Source organism: Gobio gobio (genome assembly GCF_949357685.1).
Source record: "Gobio gobio genome assembly, chromosome: 12".
Classification (NCBI taxonomy): Eukaryota; Metazoa; Chordata; class Actinopteri; order Cypriniformes; family Gobionidae; genus Gobio; species Gobio gobio.
In genome coordinates this window covers 48,932,471-48,956,552 of record NC_137105.1, presented here as the reverse complement: position 1 = coordinate 48,956,552, position 24,082 = coordinate 48,932,471, and the positions used below count along the sequence as shown (strand labels likewise).

The 24,082-nt window shown below is 39.6% G+C and overlaps 1 protein-coding gene across 1 annotated transcript in view; it reads left to right on the top strand.

The window, feature by feature from the left end:
- Positions 1–24,082, top strand: part of akap12b (A kinase (PRKA) anchor protein 12b) — a 74,871-nt gene that overhangs the window by 21,261 nt on the left and 29,528 nt on the right. Inside the window, exon 2 of the mRNA XM_079830614.1 lies at positions 23,029–23,131. Coding sequence (XP_079686740.1) covers positions 23,029–23,131 — 103 coding nt within the window. The remainder of the gene's footprint in view (positions 1–23,028; positions 23,132–24,082) is intronic.

Sequence of the window (24,082 nt, the reverse complement as noted above, 5' to 3'; positions counted from 1 at the left end):
GGGGAATTTGGAGGCCAAGTCTACGCCTCAAACTCGTTGTTGTGCTCCTCAAACCATTCCTGAAGCATTTGTGCTTTGTGGCGGCGCATTATCTGCTGAAAGAGCCACAGCCACCAGGGAAAACCGTTTCCATGAGAGGCTGGACATGGTCTCAACAATGCTTAGGTCGGTGGGACGTGTCAGAGTAACATCCACATGGATGGAGGACCCAAGGTTTCCCAGCAGAACATTGCCCAAAGCATCACTGCCTCCGCCGCCACGCCTTCTTCCCATAGTGCACCTGGTGCCATGTGTTCCCCAGGTGAGCCACACACACACACACTCGGCCATCCACATGTAAAAGAGAAAACGTGATTCATCAGACCAGGCCACCTTCTTCAATTGCTCCGTGGTCCAGTTCTGATGCTCACGTGCCACTGTTGGTGCTTTGGGCGGGGTCAGGGGTCAGCATGGGCACTGGTCAGCGGCTGTGCCGCCCCATACACAACAAACTGAGATGCTCTGTGTATTCTGACACCTTTCTATCAGAACCAGCATTAACTTCTTGAGCAGTTTGAGCTCCAGTAGCTCGTCTGTTTGATCAGACAACACGGGCCAGCCTTCTCTCACCACGTGCATCAATGAGCCTCGGCCGCCCATGACCCTGTGGCCGGTTCACAAGGTTATTATGATGGTATGAAGTGTTTTTGGAGTAAAATCAATTTCTCTTTCATGAGATTATTCCTCCTCTTGGCCAGGTTACATTTCTCCATGTTGTAAACTCTAGGGGCAAGGAGTCTAAAGCGTGAATCTTTATGGGTGTGATATTTAAATGACGATTGTTTTCAGCCGCATTTATCAATGTTTGGCCATTCAAACGACAGCATATGAATGTTTCATGAATCCCTCATGAACCCTGTCAAGATGTTTTCTATGCTCTTTCTATCTTAAATTAATCATTGAGGCCCAGTGGCTTTGCAGGACAACTAAACAAAGAAGGAAGCAAGAGGAGGAGTTAAAGGCATCCTGTATCAGGCACATGCGCTGTTTCCCCTTCACTGCGGTGCAGTCTCATCAGTGCTGTACCAAAAATAACCAGATGCTGTCCTCTCTCTCTCTCTCTCTCTCTCTCTCTCTCTCTCTCTCTCTCTCTCTCTGTCTCTCTCTCTCTCTCTCTCTCTCTCTCTCTCTCTCAGAGGACAGAATAACCCTTCTTCATCCTTGAAACACAAATAATGACTCATGCCTCTTAACAAACTGCTGTGTTCCCTATTCCTGGTAAAGGTTCGAGTTTCTGTATATGAGTGTTGGGGGGTGGAAGTTAGAAAGCACGTATTAAATTTGTAAGCATCCAGGGAGAGTTGTAAAATCGCAGCACAATCATGTATTGATTGAAAGGTCATATATCGCTCTGGCTGGCAGCCATGCCAGGACTTTTGGAAATGTTATCTCCAGATCTATACCCGGAGTTGGAGTATATAGAAAGTCTTAGAAGGCCCTGTAGTAAACACTGATTGCATTTTCTGGGTTTATTAGAGATGATGAGAGATTATGTTTGTCTCCTTGTTATGATGGACTATATAATGGTTGAGTAAAAAATTCATATACAAAGTTTATGAAAACAGAGATGCTCAAAGAGAAAAAATACGATTTTAAAAAAACTCATATTAGTTTGGAAATAACTCATAAAGGTATAGCCTAGTCCACCCAAAATTAAACTTCTGTCATTTAGGCCCCATTTACACTGCATGGTTCAAGTGACCCAATTCAGATTTTTCCCTTTCATGTGACACATTGGATATGACTAGGGTGGCCATACGTCCGTATTTTGGCCGGACGGTCCGTATTTTAAGCCCCCTGTCCGGCATAGCCTCAAGCCGGACACTCACTTGTCCTCCTTTTTGGAGTTGCGTTGAAAAGTTGCTAAAAAAACCCGCTCTAGAATCTTTATTGGGACGCAGCAGCATAGCGTCTAATGCCGTAAGATCTCTGGTCAAACAAATGATTTTCTGAAAGCGGTGTCAAATAAATATCTGATATATCATTGGTTAAAGACGTAAACAAGCCTCTACGACGTGCTGGCTTTGTTATATCATAACGTTAACATGCTGAAACGTCCTCTTTTAATCCGGAATGGACAAAAGAGCACAAATTATATCAAAAAGCAGTAAAGACACTTTTCATGTATTTGGCACTGAGCCAGATTATTTGTTTATTTATGTGTTTCTTTTATTTCCTGAAGTCCAGAAATGTTATGTTTTCAGGTACTGTGCACTTTGCTAGACAGGTTCATCTCAGTTTTTGAAACAGACATCACATTGTCTTGAATAAATACAAATACTGTGAACACTTTTTTGCCTCCTACACATAGGTCTACTTCAAGATATATCGTAGATCAAATGGCCTGGCAATGAATAGAGCAGGCTATTTCAGAATCACTGTATCACGATACCAACGATATGATGGACAAAATTGTATTGTAGTTGCGAGTACACCAGAGTCCTATGCAATTATTCTTGCTTCACTAAATGCCGCAAAGTGTCCTCCTTTTTGGTGTTATAGAAATGGCCACCCTAGATATGACAAGTGAACGTGTGAGCAGGAAAAAAACGCATGAATTCCGATATCCTCAGATCGGATTCAGGCCTCACTCATATGATCCGGATATGTGCATTTGCATCTGCAATGTAAGCGGTCAAATCGGACATTCCCCAGTAAATGTGAGTCGTACGTCATTGAGAAAGGGACGGAGGCGAAAGACGTCAACTCAGGTGGACACGAACTGCGATCAAGGGCTCTCCTCTTTTTTCTCCTCCTTACGAGAGCAATGTTTTGCTGACCTTTAAAGATAGTGCGGAAAGCAAAACATTGAGGAATAATTTTGTCTGCATCCATTGCATATCGCGTCATTTTACTTCCTTTTCCAGGTCAGAATGTCTTGGGCTGTTTCGCCAGTGTATAGTGTAAATGCAAATATCAGATACGGGTCGCTTTTAAAAAATGATGTAAGCGGCTCGTCAAAAAAATCGGATATAGTCACCAAATCCGAATTGTGCATCAAGATCTGCAGTGTAAATGCGGCCTTACTCACCCTCATGTCGGTCTTTCTTTCTTTATTTCTGTGCAACACAAAACAATTTTGCAAAACAATTTTGGTGACCATTGACTTCCACTGTACGGACAAATAAAACACTGAGGCGTTTCTCAAAGTTGAAGGAAGTCAAAGTGATGGCATTTTTTTATTTTTAGGCGAACCATCCCTTTAGGATTCTTTTGTGTTTGTGAATGTGCACGTCTCCACCAAAACTGGTCACATGCTTCTATCACAGTAACATTGTTAGCTCATCAAATAAAATCAGGCGGCATGTGAGAATCACTGTGAGCCCAGTCCCTTTGTCTGAAACCATTCTGCATCTTCTCTGGTTGGATAACAGATCATGTGGCTGCTGGCGGCACTAATATCCCTGGTGTTGTATCTAATCTTCTCAGGTCTTGCCAGGGAAAATGCACTTTGTGTCTCTTCAACAGCAGATGGTGATATGTCATCTGAAAGTGTATGTAGTCACAGTTCACAAAAACTGTATGGAAGACTCTAGGTGCGTCCCAAGCACTATTCTATGATGTTCTGTAGTATAAATAGTAGGGCTGCCCCCTAATAGTCGACTACCTGCTACTCGATAATCCACAGATCCACCGCAAAACTCAGCACACACATACTTCGACTCGCTCCTACGAGTCTACATCCCCACCAGGAGCCTTCGCTCAGCTAAGGGAACTACCCACCACAGAGTTATTTTATATGGAGGGACTGGTATATGTGTTTGTGAAACTGACCTAGTGAGGCGTACTGTTCTCATAGTGTATGACGGATGAAGTGCAGCAAGTGTTGGTGAATTTGAAAATAAAATGTAATGGCGTGACTATTTATATAGTGCTGGAAAGTCAGAGCGTTTGAGCGTGTAAGTGCAATGCAATGATGGGACCATTTTGGAAGATTACTGCGGATCTTGAGAGCTCGATTGTATAATCGTGCTAATGGTTCAGTAATTTCCTTAGTGGTAAGAGACGAGATTGGAAGACAATAAGACATTGTTGAAAACACAATTGCATGTAGATAAGTTTCAGAAACAGAAAAAGAAAGATATGATCTAATCTTGTTATACACGTAAAGTTTCGGATTCAGTTTTTTTGTTCAATAAGAAATGTGATCCCGGTATGTAAGGTGTGTATCAAGTAATACACCAATATATTTATAAGACTTTGCAGTGGCAAGATCTTGATTTGCAAAGGTAATAGAATCAGCATAAGAAAGAGTTTTTCTAGGTGAATGAAAGTACATACATTGATGGTCAGGTGGTCCTTTTTCAACCAGTCATGTAAGCACTGAAGATCAAATGTTCATTTAGAATTGATGACGTCCGGATTTAGGTCAGAGAAAAAAATCACAGTATCATCAGCATATAGTAAGCACTAAGCAGGACCGGTTCCAGAATCAAATCACTGAAGGCGCTCTAGTAAACTGCAGATAGACTAAGCAACGGCTCCACCATAGCAGTGTACAGTCAGAAATTATTGATTATTTATTTACAAGTCATCACTTTTACCATTAATTGGAATTTCAAAAATATTTTGCTACAAATTGTCTATGAATCTATTAGTCTGCCTTTACATTGCTTTAATGCGTTACTAGTATTTTAACACATCATCTCCCTGAGAACCAGAAAAAAAGGTTTTGTGAATTTAGATTTTTTTCCCCCCGGTCATTACATTGTTTGGGGCATAAAAAACAAATTGATCTCTTTTTTTTATTATTATTCCTATGTTATATGCTATATGCTATATCCTCTGCTCTGTAGAGGACACAGGAACCCATTTATTGAGAAAATGAAAAGACATGTGGAGTAGCAAGACAAATGGAGTAAAAAGACAATCCCAACAATGGGATTTTTGGCTAATAATACTTTATTTATGGGCAATAATATTTTCATAAGAATGTCTTATATTTCATTGGAATATCCAGACTTAAAACTGTATGTTGTCAGAGAAATTCACTAAAATATAATGTCCTCTACAGAGGCAAAACCTCTGATCTGGGTCTCAGGAGGATATTTCTGTCTCGTGCAGAGTGGCATTTATATTTAGATGTCACTTCTTAAACTTTGCAGCGTGTGATTGGCTGTCGGTCCTCTTAGCAAACAATAGTTTTATTCAATGAATGTTATAGACTGTAGCCTCGAAAGTGAGCCAAGATCGCTACGATCACTAATATGCTGTTGCTTTGTCAGTTCATCGCGATCTCACAAAGCTCCGTTATAAAAATGTGTCAACAATAAATCTCTTGCTTACATCGTGTCTTGACTTTGTTAATGAGAGGTTTTGCAGAAAGTGGTGTTTTGAGCAGTGAGATTCTGATCGCGTTAGAGCAACAACTATCTGTGATTGGCTACATTACTCACCGCTGTGAATAGATGCATGTGACGCTCTCCAGAGCTCGGACACAAATTTGCAAATCTGCCAAATCTGTTTCGCCAATATTATTACAGTATCAACTGAGGGTGCTTTTGCTTGCGTTTGAGGGTGCTTAGCAGTTAGCACCACGGTAGAACCGGGCCTGACAGTAAGCATTCTGAGTATTTACACACTTGGCTGTGCGTGGCTTTGGGCTTCAGTGCTACAGGTCTGAGGCTATTTTCCAGACCCGTTGAAAGCCCTGACTCGCACTGGCCCGACAGTGGAAAAGCAGCTACTGGCAAGTAGTTGGTCAATTGGTTAGGCCAGATGAGTGCTGACAGTTACACTCACCTAAAGGATTATTAGGAACACCTGTTCAATTTCTCATTAATGCAATTATCTAATCAACCAATCACATGGCAGTTGCTTCAATGCATTTAGGGGTGTGGTCCTGGTCAAGACAATCTCCTGAACTCCAAACTGAATGTCAGAATGGGAAAGAAAGGTGATTTAAGTAATTTTGAGCGTGGCATGGTTGTTGGTGCCAGACGGGCCGGTCTGAGTATTTCACAATCTGCTCAGTTACTGGGATTTTCACGCACAACCATTTCTAGGGTTTACAAAGAATGGTGTGAAAAGGGAAAAACATCCAGTATGCGGCAGTCCTGTGGGCGAAAATGCCTTGTTGATGCTAGAGGTCAGAGGAGAATGGGCCGACTGATTCAAGCTGATAGAAGAGCAACTTTGACTGAAATAACCACTCGTTACAACCGAGGTATGCAGCAAAGCATTTGTGAAGCCACAACACACACAACCTTGAGGCGGATGGGCTACAACAGCAGAAGACCCCACCGGGTACCACTCATCTCCACTACAAATAGGAAAAAGAGGCTACAATTTGCACGAGCTCACCAAAATTGGACAGTTGAAGACTGGAAAAATGTTGCCTGGTCTGATGAGTCTCGATTTCTGTTGAGACGTTCAGATGGTAGAGTCAGAATTTGACGTAAACAGAATGAGAACATGGATCCATCATGCCTTGTTACCACTGTGCAGGCTGGTGGTGGTGGTGTAATGGTGTGGGGATGTTTTCTTGGCACACTTTAGGCCCCTTAGTGCCAATTGGGCATCGTTTAAATGCCATGGCCTACCTGAGCATTGTTTCTGACCATGTCCATCCCTTTATGACCACCATGTCCCCATCCTCCGATGGCTACTTCCAGCAGGATAATGCACCGTCACAAAGCTCGAATCATTTCAAATTGGTTTCTTGAACATGACAATGAGTTCACTGGACTAAAATGGCCCCCACAGTCACCAGATCTCAACCCAATAGAGCATCTTTGGGATGTGGTGGAACGGGAGCTTCGTGCCCTGGATGTGCATCCCACAAATCTCCATCAACTGCAGATGCTCTCCTATCAATATGGGCCAACATTTCTAAAGAATGCTTTCAGCACCTTGTTGAATCAATGCCACGTAGAATTAAGGCAGTTCTGAAGGCGAAAGGGGGTCAAACACAGTATTAGTATGTGTTCCTAATAATCCTTTAGGTGAGTGTAATTGCAGGTTTTGTAAGACCCTAAATAGGTCTAGTAACGACTATTTAGTGTAGCATTTGCAGTCATTAAACTGATCCGGTTTCACCATCTCCACCAGATCCTCATTTTAAACTCTGACTGTTGTTTCTTCAAAGTAACAGGAGAGTCATGTCTTTTCCTTTCTTCTTATGATCTGAATCACAGGAGGACCCTTGGGATAGAGCGAGAGGAGGAGGAGGTTTATTGTTTCAGTCCCACAGTGGGGGGGCTGAATCTGGGACGGTCCAGCCGATCTGCCAGAGACACAGGGAGGTCCCGTCCCATCACATTGATGTTTGCTCACAAGGGTGGCCTTAGTGACAGCTGTTTGGGGAGTGGAAGGAACAGAAGACTCCCAGTATCAGTTGGAGACAAATAAGGGGTCAGGAAAATCAGGAAAACGCGCAGTGGGGTGGCTCGCAGCTTGGAAGTCTCTCCGCATGGACATTTATATGTACAAGTTCCTGGAATTCGTAACAAAATCGCTCCTTTTTTGTATATAGCTCCCAGTCCGTGCCAAAAAAATAAATTCCTCTTTCGTCAAACGAGAAGTGAAGAATTCACTGCATATGTTTCTGTGAAACAAACAAATCTGAAGCCAGCGCGAAGGAAGTTTTAGCAAAGCAAGCAGCCCTGCAGATTTGTGATTTATCAAGCCAGGGCGAAGAAATGCAACACTGTCACTGCGCTATTTGTAAATGCGAAGCTCGAATGCCATAAATTTGCCAAAGTCTAATAAGTTTAGGCAACAAGATGATGTGTTTGTCTGCCTTTGAAGCCGCAGATTTTCCCCTTCAGTGAAAACTGTGACGCTCTGGTTCTGATTCAGGCTGATGATTTGTGAACCTCAAAGCGTGTTGTGATCTCGAGCGGTGTTACTGATTCAAATCGGCCCTGTACATTCGATACGATTAGGCGTGTAAGGGTGCAGTGTATTTTGGTGGCCTAATTGTCAGGATCAAGTTGTAAGCGCTAGCCTGTTCAAACACTGGGCCAGTTTACCACAGTAATACTACACTGGTGGAGATTGTTTGTGAAGTAAATTACTTAACTGAGAGAGACTGAGGTTTGCAGTGTGTTGCCAGAGGCTGATCGCTTCACATCTGTGTTTGTGTTGAAGGAGATGATGCATGCCGTTTGTGGTCTCTGAGGCTCCAATACTGAGTATGTGTTACCCAAGTTTTATGTGTATCTGTGTGCTTAACCCCCTACACAAAGCAAGTCTTTCTCTCTAATGCTGGATGAGTAGTTTACTCTTTCGAAATTCAGCCGGACGTTTGAGCAGATTAAGTTAAATGAAATGAATGTGTGTATAATCACAAACAGCTAAATAGTTTGTTTTAACTAGTAATCATTGATTAATAGAGGATGGAAATTATGCAGCTTATTTGTCATTATCAATAGTGAATGAAAGCATGGTGTTTTGGACCCTATTGACTTTCCCTTTTTTGTGTGTTCTGCTGAATTTTATTAGATTGGGTAAACCCAGCCTGATCTTCCGGCGATTTGATTTCGCCTCGCAGCTCAATCTGGAAACCTGTACATTCATTTCTAAAATAAATAAATAAAATTAAATAATTTTAATAAAGTATATTAAACACTGAAAACGGAAAACATTTTAAATATCCACAATAAATGAACAAAACCACCAAAAACAATAAAAGCAATGGACTCTCAGTCTGTTAGCAAAAAATGCACTTGAATAAATACCAAAAACAAAAAATAAAATGGATGAAAACTGCAACGAATGATTGTGTTTTAGGTGCATATTAGGGTCGTATCACGGTTTTAAGGTCACGGTTTTCGGTTCTGTACGGTTCTTGTTGTTGTTTTTTCTTTTAATCGTTAACACTCCAGAAATTTACTTCAGCATATGATATTTAGCTTAATTATCCACAATTAAGGATACAGTAATAAAAAAATGTTATTAAAAAAATTACAACTGTAAAAGGAAAACAAACAAGCATGCAAATGGTAATTATCGCGGCTGGAAAAATTATCGTCAGATTAATTTATTTATTGACTATCACGACAGGCTTACTTGTGGTCTGATTGGTTGAAGGACTATCCAATTGCATACAGAGTCATTTGAATTATGCTCGTTGATCACGCCTCTTGTGCAGTAGAAAATACAGAGCAGACTCCCCAGACTAATGTTCAATCTTAAAATGAGCTTGGTCTGGTGAAAGCCAGACAAGAATTTTAGTTATTTTTGGGTGAACTATACTTTTAATACTAAGGTGAATGCGAGAGAGCAGGAGAGAGGATTATATGAATTGTTTGGTGGCGTGTATACAGTTTGTTTTCTCAACTGGGAGGTTTGTGTCATCAACAGTGAATAATCATGCATCCATCATGAGCCTTAATTACAATTTCTCTGCAAGAAGATTACAGTATAGCAAAAGCAAGCAATGAGGTAATACTCACTAACAGCTCCAGAGTGGAAATCATATCAACTGAGACAATCTGAACATAGATTACAATCATTAATCAACTATCAAATCAACTGTGGTCTATTATGTTTCCTCAATGCTCATAAAGTGCCTAGAAATGTTTCAGAATTTGTAGGCTTTCATCTTTTCTTTTCTTTTCTTTCTTTTTTTTGATGTCAAATGTTTTTGGGTCAATATTGAGCTAAATGTCAAACCTCATTAACAAAACAACCTATTTCACCTGCAGTAATCAGGCTTCATTCACCTGAAACAGCTTTCCTTGTGTAATCAAATTGGATTGTTTTATAATGTTTCCATGGGTGCACTTATAATGTTAGAAAGATTTTTACATCAAAGAATCCGCAGTGACATGTAGCAAACACAAATAAATAATGCTCAACTGAGACGTTCACACTGATCAAAATAAATAAGCACATTCCTAGCATTAGGATCCTTTGGAAGGGAATGTTATTTGTAGTCCATCCTGTATCGCTCTTCTCTCCTCGTCATCTCACTAACACTCCAGTGGGCGGAGCTAAAGCTGTGATGATGAAGTGGCCGTTGATCTTCTTCTGCAGAGGCGCTCTTTCTCCATCTATTACAGGCTCATTCCACAACTAGTCTCTCTCTGGGCTTGGTTACAATAAAAGCTATTTTTGGACATACAGGATATTCTTACAGTATGATGACCTATTATAAGTCAAAAGATTTCTCAGTTCATGACCCCTTTAAAGGGATAGTTCACCCCAAAATAAAATTCTGTCTTTGGATGAACTATCCCTTTAAGGCGGTAAGAGCAATTTATCTGGAGCTGTCTGCTGAATTTAACATGTTTAACCATCAGCTGCTGATTCTGGATCGAAAGTCTTACTTCCCCTTGACAACAGATTCTATCATGTTTCGTTTCCACACTCTGCAAACATACCACCAGAGTTTTTCACATGTTTTCTTTCATCACTTCTATAACAGCGTTACATCTAAAATCCCCCTTTCGTCTGTTCTCAGTCTGCACCTCTGACCTCCCTGAACTTGGGATGTTTCTCATAATTACCTCATCTACTGCTGCTTTCCTCTCTCCATTCTCAGAATTTACAGTTGTATTTGAACTCTTGCATCAGGGTATGATATATGTATCATTGTGTTCGAACTAGTTTGTCCAGTCTAGGACATTTCTCTATCCTTGCCTCCTGGTGATGAAATGACATTCCCTAAATACAGTTACACCTGCTTTTAATGACAATTCTACAGTGTAGTCTTCTGAAAAATATTTTGAAATGCATATGCCCTATGTAAGGAATAATTTGTGACGGCCGGTTGAGTTATTCGAAAAATAATGCACACCTGAGGTGGTAATGTGGCCACGACGTGAATCTGTATACTACGGTTACCACACCTCAAAACATTGTTCAGATGATGTATTTCAAGACATTTGTCAGGTTTTTGTCCTTACAAAGCTTGTGTGTAGGACTAATATCTTACGCATCTAATCTCACGCCTCCATTGCTAATTCCAAAATGTCATTTTAGATCTAGTAATGGATAGCCTGACAAGCCAGACCCACATCAAGATGTTGGGTCTGGGAACACACCATTGGCAGGGCTCAATCCGAGGGGCGGGATAAACGGTTGCCTTTCAGATTCCCTCTGCACGCAATAGGATAGCGCTACAACCAACCAGAGCAAAGAAGAAGGTGAAGCGGAGCTAGTTGACAGATTAAACTTTCGCTGTTTCCGGTCGACAAAACTCCGAACACATCTTCCTTTCTTAAGAATGACTTCAGTGCCGTTCTTTTCTCAAAGAAAAGCTGAACTCCAAGTCTTCAAGAGTCACGGCCAAAGCCGTTTCGAAAGACCGCTGTTCGCCAGCTTCTTTGTTTACAAGAAGCACGCGGAACCGCCAAAAATCTGCCGTCATTATGTTAAGCCCGCCCACCGACTCTATACACGATGTGATTGGCCTGACCAGAGTTAGGTTTCTCCAGCTCGCAAGCCAACGAAGAGTTGCTAGACGACCCTAGCTGCAAATTAGATTTGCTGTCGTTAGGGTGGGTCTAGATTTATGGAGTAATGGAGGCTTGAGCCACTAATTATATATATATATATTTATATTTATTAGGGTTGCCACAATTCTCAATATAATATTGAACCGTTCGGTACGGCATTCACGGTTCAATACGCGCTTGTGAATTGCGCTTTTTCCGGTTTCGCATTTAATTAATTATTTTTCTACAAATTCTATGATTTTCCTCCATCCCAATACTGAACAACGCGACATACATTCACATCACACGTTAGTGGTAGAGTTATACTCACGGAACACTATAGATATTCACAATCACGAAAGTTCATTATTTGCATGCGTTTTAAAGCCTTGCCGGTTCATTCGCGTGCGCGGTTTTAACATGCGCTTTTCAGAGCGTGCGCACTAAACGCCTGTCAAACACGTGAATACAGAACTGAAGTAGTCGTCTAACTGCGCTAATACTGTCAAATACACACAAGGTTAACATAAACACAGTCGGTTATGTCTAAAGTGAAAGTAAAATCGCGTGTGTCTGTATATTAGATGTGTAGAGGTCTTAAACTGACAGCAGCGCAGCCAGTGAACACGCGGTCCTTAAAGGGACAGTTCACCTATAAAATTGTCATTATTTACTCACTCTAATATTGTTTCAAACCTGTATTCATTTCTCGATGACAGAATTTTCAGTTTTGAGTGAAATATCCCTTTAATGTTAATACAACAACAAAAGACAAAGAGAAAATCACTCACTGCTCTTGACTGAAGAACTAATACAGTAGCTAAGAATCAGTGTATATTTTATAGTGAAGTCTAGTGTTTTATTCTTACATTCATTCATTCAATTTCATACTTAAATGCTGCAGTACAGCTCTGAGCTGCCAGTATAAATCTTTATATATATTTATTTTATATTATCCAATACACTAGGAATGTGTACAAGGTTTTTTTTTAAGTAAAATTTTAAGTTTAAGTAAGGTTTTTCAATTCTTTTAAGTAAAATAAAGAAAGAGTATTGCAATAAAAAAAAGTCTTTTTTCTCTTTAACCTCTTGCGGTTCCTGTCGCGTTAGAATAAGAATAACAAAAAATGTGTGTGACAAGCCATCAGAACCGAACCGAACCGAAAACCGTGGGTAAAAACCGAGGTATGTATTGAACCGTGGACTAACTGTATTGTTGCATCTCTAATATATATATATATATGTTAGTGCTGTCAAACGATTAAAATATTTAATCGCGATTAATCGCATTAATGTCATAGTTAACTCACAATTAATCACAATTAATCGCACATTTTTATTTATTCTAAATGTCCCTTGATTTCTTTTTGTCCCATTATTTTTTCTTATTTTAATGCTCTTATCAACATAGAAAAGTGGATCGGCTTGCTTTGTTCAAATGTTTGTTTTATTGAAAACAACATTGGCATACTTTAGTGTTCGATTTCACACCAACATTCTCACTTGGAGCAAATAATCTCACACAATGTAACACTGCCCATCAATAAAAGGGTGAAACAAATACTTTGTTGCACAAACAGCCCCTTCAACAGCCCTTTCTAAGGGATCAAAACAGGGTGATACAAAATAAAATTACAAAGTGCACATGCAAGGTAAACTAGGACTCCGCCTATAGTGCAGTTAAACCAGGGGTCGCCAACTAGTGGACTCCGGTCCGAATCCGGACCGCGAAGCCTTTTGACATAATGAAACAGTTAACGTTGCAATGCTCACTGTTGCTACGTTCAGACCCAGACGCGCGGTCAAGCATGCAGTGAAGAAGAGACTGATGGTGCGCTCACACCGGACGCGAATGACGCGACATGCACACCGCTTAATCCGCGCCGCAGAATGTCTATTTGCGTCTTTGCATTGACTTAAATCACTCGCGCAAAACGCTTCATTCGCGTCTGGTGTGTAGGCTACGCACCATCAGAGCAGAAAGCAGCGCTCAAGACAAGCACTTTTAGTTGAAGACCCCTGAGTTAAACCATGGCTTAATACGTTTCTCATTTCGGCGTCTCACGCCTGCCATCCACGTCTACTCTTTTAATGGCCCAAACAAGTGTGGGCAGCCGCAGCGTGCCTGATGTTTTGTTTCCGGTCTAGCTACATCCGGAGTGGTGTTGTAGTTTTTCTAACGTTACTAGTTGTTGCAACAGCATGTGAAAAAACTACAAAGTTTGTTAGACCAAAAAGAACGTTAATCTCGCGATAAAAAAATTGACGCCGTTAAAATAGGTTTGCGTTAACGCCGTTAATAACGCGTTTAACTGACAGCACTAATATATGTATAGAGAGACAGAGAGATTAAGTGTGTGTGAATTCTGTCTGTGTCTCTGGTGTTCGACACAAGCGTTACTAATTATAGTGAAACTGTAAGTTTATCTGCTTCAAAAACAGCACAGTTATTACCTCGCTAGTGAGAAATGTCTTGTAGCTTTTAATTTGCTATACTATTTTACTGATACAATCATCAGAGTCGCGCTTACAACACGCTTCTGTGCGAGTGTGTGTCCGCACTGAGTGTGCATTTGAGTGGCAGAGCTGAGAGAGATCGGAAGAAAGAGAGTATGTGCTTTCCGTGCATAATAAAATATAATTTTGTGGCAAAAAACATGGGATTCATTTGACCTTTTTATCCTATTGTTTACTATATGTATTTGCTTGTTCAGTGTCGCTGTGGGCTTTGGTTCTTTCGGCTGTAAGGACCTTTGAAATCACTGAACTCATTTGGTGGAGTGATATGGAACTGTGATGCAGTCAAAACCTGCTGGAACTACTTTAGCCGTGCATTTCCCTGAAAATAATTGCACACCTTAGAACGTTCGTCAACCAATCAGATTCAAGCATTCAACAGCCCTGTAGTATAAATATGGTATAATATAACCAAATTATAATTATTATTAGGTGTGTAAGCTAGTTGTTGTTGTACGGTTCTTGATGTAGATCAAACGATAAAGAGGTATCCGTCTGTCATGTTTTCTCTCGAAGATTCAGCCCTCATCAGCAAGGGGTTAAAGGCCAGAGGCTAACAGGCACGGATGAACTATGACCCCCGAGGGGATTTTTATTGCCATGTGTCAGGCACGTAAGAATATATGGTGTACAGTGGGGTTCAAGTCTGGGAGTTTCCTAATTTGCTACATTCTATCTTATGAAATGATATTATCAGCAACATTATTTGAGTGAAAAGTTGAGTTGAAAAATGTCACTTTCTGTAAGGACAGAATGCATGAACTCCACAAGTATGTTCCCCAAAAGCAAGAACTTGTAGAATTGCTTAAGTGTCATGTAATGTCTACAATTGGTTTAGTGCATCCATTTAAAATCTGCAGTCATATAACAAGTTATGAATGTTGCTGATATACTAGCCTGGCCCATTTTATGAGATGGCTATATGAGGATGTGATATACGATGATGTCTATAGGTTTCACCCTGCCGAAGGCCGTTTCTCACACTGTAATTCATCTTAAGGAGTTTAAATTGGCATTTAAGAGACTGAGGCCACACTGGGAAAATATGTCTCGAGTGTTCAGGTATTCTGAAAAATATATAAATAACAGTTCATACCAAGAGGTCAAGGTGTGTCCATTAATGTTTCATTATTCTAGTAATAAAAAAAATCTCATTAAATCTGCAAGTATGTACGTTTTAACTCAAAGTATAAATAAAGTATATATTTAGTAACAGTCCAAAATGTCATTGAGACCTCAGAAGGGCACAGATCTGTCCGATGACCGCTATAGTAGTGTTTGACAACTGGATAGATGTTTAGAAGGGCATAAATTCTCCTCTCCTTGGCTGTCTTTTTCTGTCCGACAGAGAAGAGAGTGATTTGTGGGATGGACAGCCGTCCCTGAACCTCTGATCTGCAGAAGAGGGGAGGAGGAGGAATCTGACAGATCAGAGCAATATAGGGCAGCACAATGGAGGAGAGCATGAAAAAGATGGGGGGATTTTAGCAAAGACATAACCCAGCTTGTCATGGACACTTGGTCAGGACCCCTTCACATTGTAATGCACAGGGTTCACCTTTAGTGTCATTTTTTGACATGTACAGGATACTCCATTGTTTTGTTGTTTGCTTAAAGCTGCAATATGTAACTTTTCCGTCCACTAGAGGTCGCCTATTCAAAACAAAAGCGTAGTTTGATGATGCCAAGTTTGAGCGCAGAATCTTGTGACATGTGTTTCACAGGAATGAGAAAGTAGTTCCTAGCCATATAGGTGTAGAAAATCGCAACTTTTAATTTTCAGTCGGTCTTAGCACACGATGTAACTGTAGAAGAGTCAAGTTTTAAATAGGAAAAATATTGAAAGTGTCTTTGGTCATTTTTTGAATGAGATGCTAATGGACTGATTAGAATCAATGATGTATGCTAAGCTATGCTAAAAGTGCTACCGCCAGATACAAAGATCAGCTGAATGGATTCAAAAACGCTAAAACTCAACTATTTAACTCTAGGGTACTTGTAAAATTAGCCTATTTTCAAAAAAAGTGGAGTGTTCCTTTAACGTTACTGTAGTCTGAAGCAGAGCAGGAGCGATTGTTAATGAGATGAACGCAACACACGCCTCGCGAGCAGCGGGACTTTTATTATGCCACAGTCGCCGGTGCCACTTCCGCTTTTCCGGTCATGAGTATGAGGTAACGCAGCTCTGTTTATCATATTAGACACATCTGAGTGAGTTGAGAATTATGTTATGACGTTACTCTGTGCGTTCTCTCAGCGGCTGCTATGACACTTGTTCACACTGTAGTGAGAGTAAAGCGTTTCTGCAAAATAAAACCGGAAACCGAGGATAACGCAGATATGACGCCATTGACAGTGGACTCCCTCACACTCACACGTCCCGGTTCCTCGGTTAAAATAGAAATTTATCACGATTTACAAATAGTTGGAAGCATTTGGGATATTTTAAGTACTCAACTGAACAAAATATATAACACTGGCCTAGTGGTTTTTGGATATTTTACTGAAATGTTTTTACATAGTGCACCTTTAATGTGTCAAATCAAGACTTATTTAATTCTTTGCATTTGTAGGAAAGTAAAGCAAATATATTTAGATAATTCTAACTCTTTTCCTTACAAATATACTACATTTGTATCCAACCCAGTGTGTCTGGTATGGCCTTATGCGATTCCATTATGGCACAATGTTGCCTTGAGGCAACACACAGTTTTTTGTTATTTATTCTAAAACATTTTATGATAAAGAAATACTTCTTAATAAAGAAATTAAGTAATAAAGAAATTAAATAATAAAGAAAATACTTCTTTATTTACCAGTGAATGTGACTCATATTTTTGTGGGTGATTAACTGGATGGAAATGAGTGAAAAATGCACTTTTCATTGGAGAAAATATGGAGTCATGTGACCTGAAACAGGACACAAAATGGACCCCTGTGGGTTATGTGACCAATTTTTGCACTTTCATTGATTAGTATTTGAGTTCTTCTTCCCTGAGATAGGTTTAAACAATAAATTGGGGTTTCATTTTATTACAAAATAAACTAAAATAGACTATGTTGCCTGGAGGTAACACCGTACCATAGCGGGATATATCATTTCATCATGATGATAAAATTCCCATGCACATTGTGTTTTTGACGCCATTGTTTCTCATTGAAATCAACGTCGAGCCGAGGGGTCCTGACCAAGTGACCATATATGATGAGTTGGGAGTGAGAATGTGTGGAAGAAAACATTGTTTTCGTTGTATTTATGTACAGCATAAATATTCTGAAATGACAGAGCATAGTCACAAATCACATGTGTGACAGCACACACACACACACACACACACACACACACACACACACACACACACACACACACACACACACACACACACACACACACACTTACACCTGATGTCACACCTCTTTGCAAACCTCCCACCCACAAGTGTGTGGTGCCGTAAAGACAGATTGTGTTTACCTTTAGTTATTTCAGTTAAACAACTGTCACACACTTAAACACTCTCACACATTCTGTGAGTTTTTGTTGTTAAAAAGTCAGTTAACAGTTGTTGAATTCCCCGGGTGAGTTATGATCAGCAGCAGGCTCAGACTTTGCTCCTTTAGCAGAAACCGCATCAATGGCCAATCAGAAGGCGATGCATTTAAAAATAGCACGATTTATTTAGCTTAATTTATCCATAGTCAATGTCATGTCGATTGTGCCCTTGTGCTCACTGCTATAACTGGCATAAAACCTTCCTACTGATCAATATTGTGATCTTGACTTTTATCAGGCTACAGCTCACTAAACGTTTCGCATGGATCGAGAAAATGACATGTTGAAAGATGAAGTAAACAACTGATAGAGATACACCAGTCTTTTTATTAAATTACATGTGGTCTTGTGATGTTCAGACAGTCCATTCCTCAATAAATATATTGTGGAAAATTGATTTTCATGGTTTATATACTGCTGCCAAATATGGAAACATTAATGTTAGTTTTCAAATAAATGATATTGGTCACTAAACCTGGAATGTTTGTGGGGAATTTTGGACAAAAAGAGAAAATGGGATGGTAAGATTGTAATTAGATTATATTACGTTTTAAAATACTCATATTCAGACTATAGTTACTTTTTTTATTGATACATGATATATTACATGTTATTCTCACAATGGGAGTCAAATATTCATAATTCATTGATTTCTCAGCATTGCATATCTAATCAACTCCTGATTCACATTAATTATTATTTGAATTATCACTCATATTCAGTGAGTTATTTAATCATGTATCACTGCCTTTGGAAGCTTTTGTCTTTCAAACACATTATAATGTACAAAATACAAATGCACATAATTTCATATTTACATGCAATGCATGAATTCCTGAAATTTCTTTGACCTAATATATTCCCCTGAGATTTTAAGTCAATAATAAAAATTAAGTTCTCTGATGTCGGTTAATGGTCACATGACATGCAGGTAAACAAATATAATATTTTTTTATAATAATAATAATCTTTTTTAATAAGTTTTATTTCTATTGTTTTTTATTTTAAAAGTATTTATTTTAATTCCTAATTTTTATGATTTGATTTTAATTACTTAATAGCTTTTCATTAAACTCACGAAACCCTGATGTAATGTAATATTTAATGCACTTCATGTTGTTGATGAAAAAGAATGGAATATTTTCTCTCTTTGTATTTATATATCAATATGGTACAAGATTATTCTACTCAAATCAATGTGATAAACAAGTTAGGTCAAAAGTAATATAAAAGTAATCCAAAAGTAGTCAGATTATATTACTTTAAATATGCAATGGAATGGATTACATTAACTACAATTTTTTGTCATGTAATTTATATATATATATTGTGTTTTTGAAAGAAGTCTCTTACTTTCACCAAGGCTGCATGTATTTGATCAAAATGCAGTAAAAATAGTCATATAAAAACAAATTATTTAAATATTATTACAATTAAAAAACACATTTTCTGTTTTAATCATAGACTGTAAAAAAATATGGACGTAGTGTCCGTGACGTCAGCCATAGGATTCTGAAGAGCAGTTTTGAAGCGTAAAGAAGGGACGAATGGACAAACGGCAATCCACCTGTCACTCAAAGTGGCCACGCCCTTAATTATGCAGAACTTTAAGGCTTTATATAATGTAAACGAATGAGTTATAAAAAAAAATCACCCCCTCACAGTCATCATGAAGGGCAAAATTAGCCGTATAGACCAAAACCACAATGTAAACATGTGTTGTTCTGCTGTAAAGTTGGGCATTTTAACATGAGCTCAATGAGATTCTGCTCCTTCTGGAGTCTGCCTCTAGTGGCCAGTCGATGAATTGCAGTTTAACTCACTTCCGTATTGGCTTCAAGAGAAACTGCGGGAGGTTGCCGCTTGGTTTTAATGTTTTAAAATGTAATTTATTCCTGTGATCAAAGCTGAATTTTGTCACATGATCCTTCAGAAATCCTTCTGATATGCTGATTTGGTGCTTAAGAAACATTTATTATTCAATTTATTATTCAGTCCTTGCTGAAAAGAAATATTAATTCCTCTTTAAAAAAATCTTACTGACCCCAAACGTTTGAACAATGGTGTGTTTTTGACACCTTAAAAACGCTGGATCTGTTCATGGCAAGTGATGTCAGATCAGATGAAGGAGGGGAAGCAGAGCTTTGGTGGAATTTGGGTGGGGTTTCCCCATCGGGCTGGAATTTTGTGAAGGGTCCCCGGAATGTGGAGAATGACTGTCATGAGATAGGCCTGGGGGTCAGAGGTCGGGACGGGTTTAAAGGACACCTGCTGGACCACTGGCGAAGCTGGATGGGGCGCAGAGTCTTCTCGCTTATGTTTATTTCTGCCTCTTAACTGAAATTAACTTTCTTAACGTAATTGCATTGCTCACATATTTTCCTACAGCCCCACAAGAGAGTCTTTTGTGATTCCTATCACTGTGCTATTATTAAACTAGCCTGAGGCTTAATTGACCTTTAACTTAATAGACCTGTGCTGCTCAGAGGGGAACGGCTTTTTGATATGATGCTTTGTGATGTCTGTGAATCTTGTTTTCTCCAAACCATAATGGACTTTAAAGAGGTCATGAACTGCATTGTTTTATAATGTTTCCTGTGGTGCACTTATAATGTTAGTGTGATTATTGCATCAAAATGGTCATAATTTAGAAATAAAACGCATTTTAGCTGATTTTAGCTTCTGATTTGAACGCTGTTTGAAGGGGCGTGTCTGCTGTGAGACTTCAGTGTAAACGCCCACTGCTGTGATTGGCTGCTGTGAGACTTCAGTGTAAACGCCCACTGCTGTGATTGGCTGCTGTGAGATCAGATCTATGGCATTATATTCAGATCTATAGCATTATATTCAGATCTATAGCATTATATTCAGATCTATAGCATTATATTCAGATCTATAGCATTATATTCCGATCTATAGCATTATATTCAGATCTATAGCATTATATTCAGATCTATAGCATTATATTCAGATCTATGGCATTATATTCAGATCTATAGCCTTATATTCAGATCTATGGCATTATATTCAGATCTATAGCATTATATTCAGATCTATGGCATTATATTCAGATCTATAGCATTATATTCAGATCTATGGCATTATGGAGATTTGTTGATTATTACTGGAGTTTTGGTGCGTCCATATCCATATCTTAAGTCTGTTTGCAAAGCCTGCGCCGAGATTGACTGATTTACCAAAGAATCCACAGTGAAATGTAGCAAACACAAATAAATAATGCTCAACTGAGACATTCACACTGATGAAAATAAATAAGCACATTCCTAGCATTAGGATCCTTTGGAAGGGAATGTGATTTGTAGTCTGTCCTGTATTGCTCTTCTCTCCTCGTCATCTCACTAACACTCCAGTGGGCGGAGCTAAAGTTGTGATGATGAAGTAGGCGTTGATCTTCTTCTGCAGAGGCGCTCTTTCTCCATCTATTACAGGCTCATTCCACAACGAGTTGCTCTCTGGGCTTGGTTACAATAAAAGTTTTTGGACAAACAAGGACGCTTTCAGGATATTCTTATAGTATGATGAACTCTTGTCAAAAGCTCAAGGAAATTTTTATTTCTTAGTTAATGACCCCTTTAAAAACCAACAAGACAGTAGAAAAGGAAGGTAAAGGTGATAAACCATATCTTAATCATATCCATAAAGCAAATAAATACTCAGTTAACCTTACAGAAGCATATTTGAATTTACTAGAGTATAAAGGTGCTATTTAGGTTACAGTCCTGTCCAGCAATTCTGACTGATCCCTAAATGTGGCCGCATTTTAGAAGTGGATCATTCGGCCCTGAACTGAAATATTTACTGTCCATAGGAATTGTGAATGCTTGGTTATGTGGATACACCGTCTAAATTCCTGAGCCAGTCAGATCTTCTGTGTTTAAATGTTTTTAAATGTGTTTTTTATAGGACATCAATGCTACTTTGAATTTGAATGTTGTCAACATGGAAGCTGACGCTGACAGGAAAACCATGAATGTCAAATCCCCTCTTAAATCCTTGGTCTTCAACCGAGTTCTTCTCTTCCGCTTGACTTTAGTACACAGGAGAGGTGCCAAACCTTCAGGATGGTGCACAGCTCTTTTACTGGCTCTCATAAAGTGGTGCCTTCCTTTTGGAAGGTTTCGAATAAATGCTTTCCATTCATCAAAGAATCCTGTATCACAGTTTCCACAAAAATAATAAGCAGCACAACTGTTTTCAACATTGATGATAATAAGATACACTCACCTGAGGGATTATTAGGAACACATACTAATACTGTGTTTGACCCCCTTTCGCCTTCAGAACTGCCTTAATTCTACATGGCATTGATTCAACAAGGTGCTGAAAGCATTCTTTAGAAATGTTGGCCCATATTGATAGGAGAGCATCTTGCAGTTGATGGAGATTTGTGGGATGCACATCCAGGGCACGAAGCTCCCGTTCCACCACATCCCAAAGATGCTCTATTGGGTTGAGATCTGGTGACTGTGGGGGCCATTTTAGTCCAGTGAACTCATTGTCATGTTCAAGAAACCAATTTGAAATGATTGGAGCTTTGTGACGGTGCATTATCCTGCTGGAAGTAGCCATCAGAGGATGGGGACATGGTGGTCATAAAGGGATGGACATGGTCAGAAACAATGCTCAGGTAGGCCGTGGCATTTAAACAATGCCCAATTGGCACTAAGGGGCCTAAAGTGTGCCAAGAAAACATCCCCCACACCATTACACCACCACCACCAGCCTGCACAGTGGTAACAAGGCATGATGGATCCATGTTCTCATTCTGAGTCTACCATCTGAACGTCTCAACAGAAATCGAGACTCATCAGACCAGGCAACATTTTTCCAGTCTTTAACTGTCCAATTTTGGTGAGCTTGTGCAAATTGTAGCCTCTTTTTCCTATTTGGAGTGGAGATGAGTGGTACCCGGTGGGGTCTTCTGCTGTTGTAGCCCATCCGCCTCAAGGTTGTGCGTGTTGTGGCTTCACAAATGCTTTGCTGCAGACCTCGGTTGTAACGAGTGGTTATTTCAGTCAAAGTTGCTCTTCTATCAGCTTGAATCAGTCGGCCCATTCTCCTCTGACCTCTAGCATCAACAAGGCATTTTCGCCCACAGGACTGCCGCATACTGGATGTTTTTCCCTTTTCACACCATTCTTTGTAAACCCTAGAAATGGTTGTGCGTGAAAATCCCAGTAACTGAGCAGATTGTGAAATACTCAGACCGGCCCGTCTGGCACCAACAACCATGCCACGCTCAAAATTACTTAAATCACCTTTCTTTCCCATTCTGACATTCAGTTTGGAGTTCAGGAGATTGTCTTGACCAGGACCACACCCCTAAATGCATTGAAGCAACTCCCATGTGATTGGTTGATTAGATAATTGCATTAATAAGAAATTGAACAGGTGTTCCTAATAATCCTTTTGGTGAGTGTATATGTATATTTTATGCAATATATCATCGTTTTGACCCTAAATTGTATCGCCATAGTACAGTTATGACCCTTAATCTCTCTCTTTCTTTCTTTCTAGCCTCTTCAGAAGAATGGACAGATCTCTATTTCCAGTCTTAATGGGAAGACAGATGATCAGACGGAGTATAATGACCACACGGAGGAGAAGCCGCCGGCTGAGAGTATGTGCTCTTACCTTATGCGCTTGTACATTGTGTGTATATATCACTCTCATATCTTTATTACCGCGTCTGTGTGTGTGTGGAATGACAAAGACTGACACTAATAGTGAGCCGCCTCCCAGCGTCAGGGGTCTGTGTGTGAGTGTGTGTGTGTGTGAGTGAGGCTTAAGATGTGCTCTTTATCTTTTTATCTGTGTGCCCTCGTACCCCAGCTGATCCTTCCCATAATCCCCAGCTATCCCAGGGATGAGAACACCTACACAGAGGCTACAGTGAGTGGACACCAACGTAGACCTCTTTACTCCCTTGAGAAACCCCTGGAGCAATAATGCTTACCGTGTTTGTTTATGTTCGTTTTTTTGCATTCTTTTCTTGCTGAGAGACCACCGAGATGCTTCCCCCTAATAATATTTAGCAAGCCATGACCTAGCCGGCCCTTTAAAGAGACCGGTGCATGTTTTTAATAAGCTAGCCTCATTGCATGTGTCGAAATCTTGAGTGTCTTTTATTTTTTAGGTCAAAGAACACTTTTTATGTGATCAAATGGAGGAATTGAATCACAGATCAAACCGAAAAAAAGGATCCATATTGTAGAATAACGCTAAGATTTGCATTTTGATGTGTATGAATAAAACGTCATGGGTTTGATTCCCAGGAAAAGTTAAATGCAATGCAAGTTGCTTTGGACAAAAGCATCTGCAAAATGCAAAAATGCAATCATAGATTTTAAAAGATTAATATGCGATTCAAGTAGTAAATTCTCAGGCTTGGATAGTAATAAGTACCTTTGGTTGAGAAAGAGACCTATAATTAACTCATTGTTTACTCCAAACGTTGACTTCTGCTATAGGTCTCATTAGCCGCGTTTACATTACCCTTCAAATTGTGCAAATTGAAATTGCGAATTGAAAATACGCCCAATGGAAACGCGTCAATTTCGCAAAAACTCCC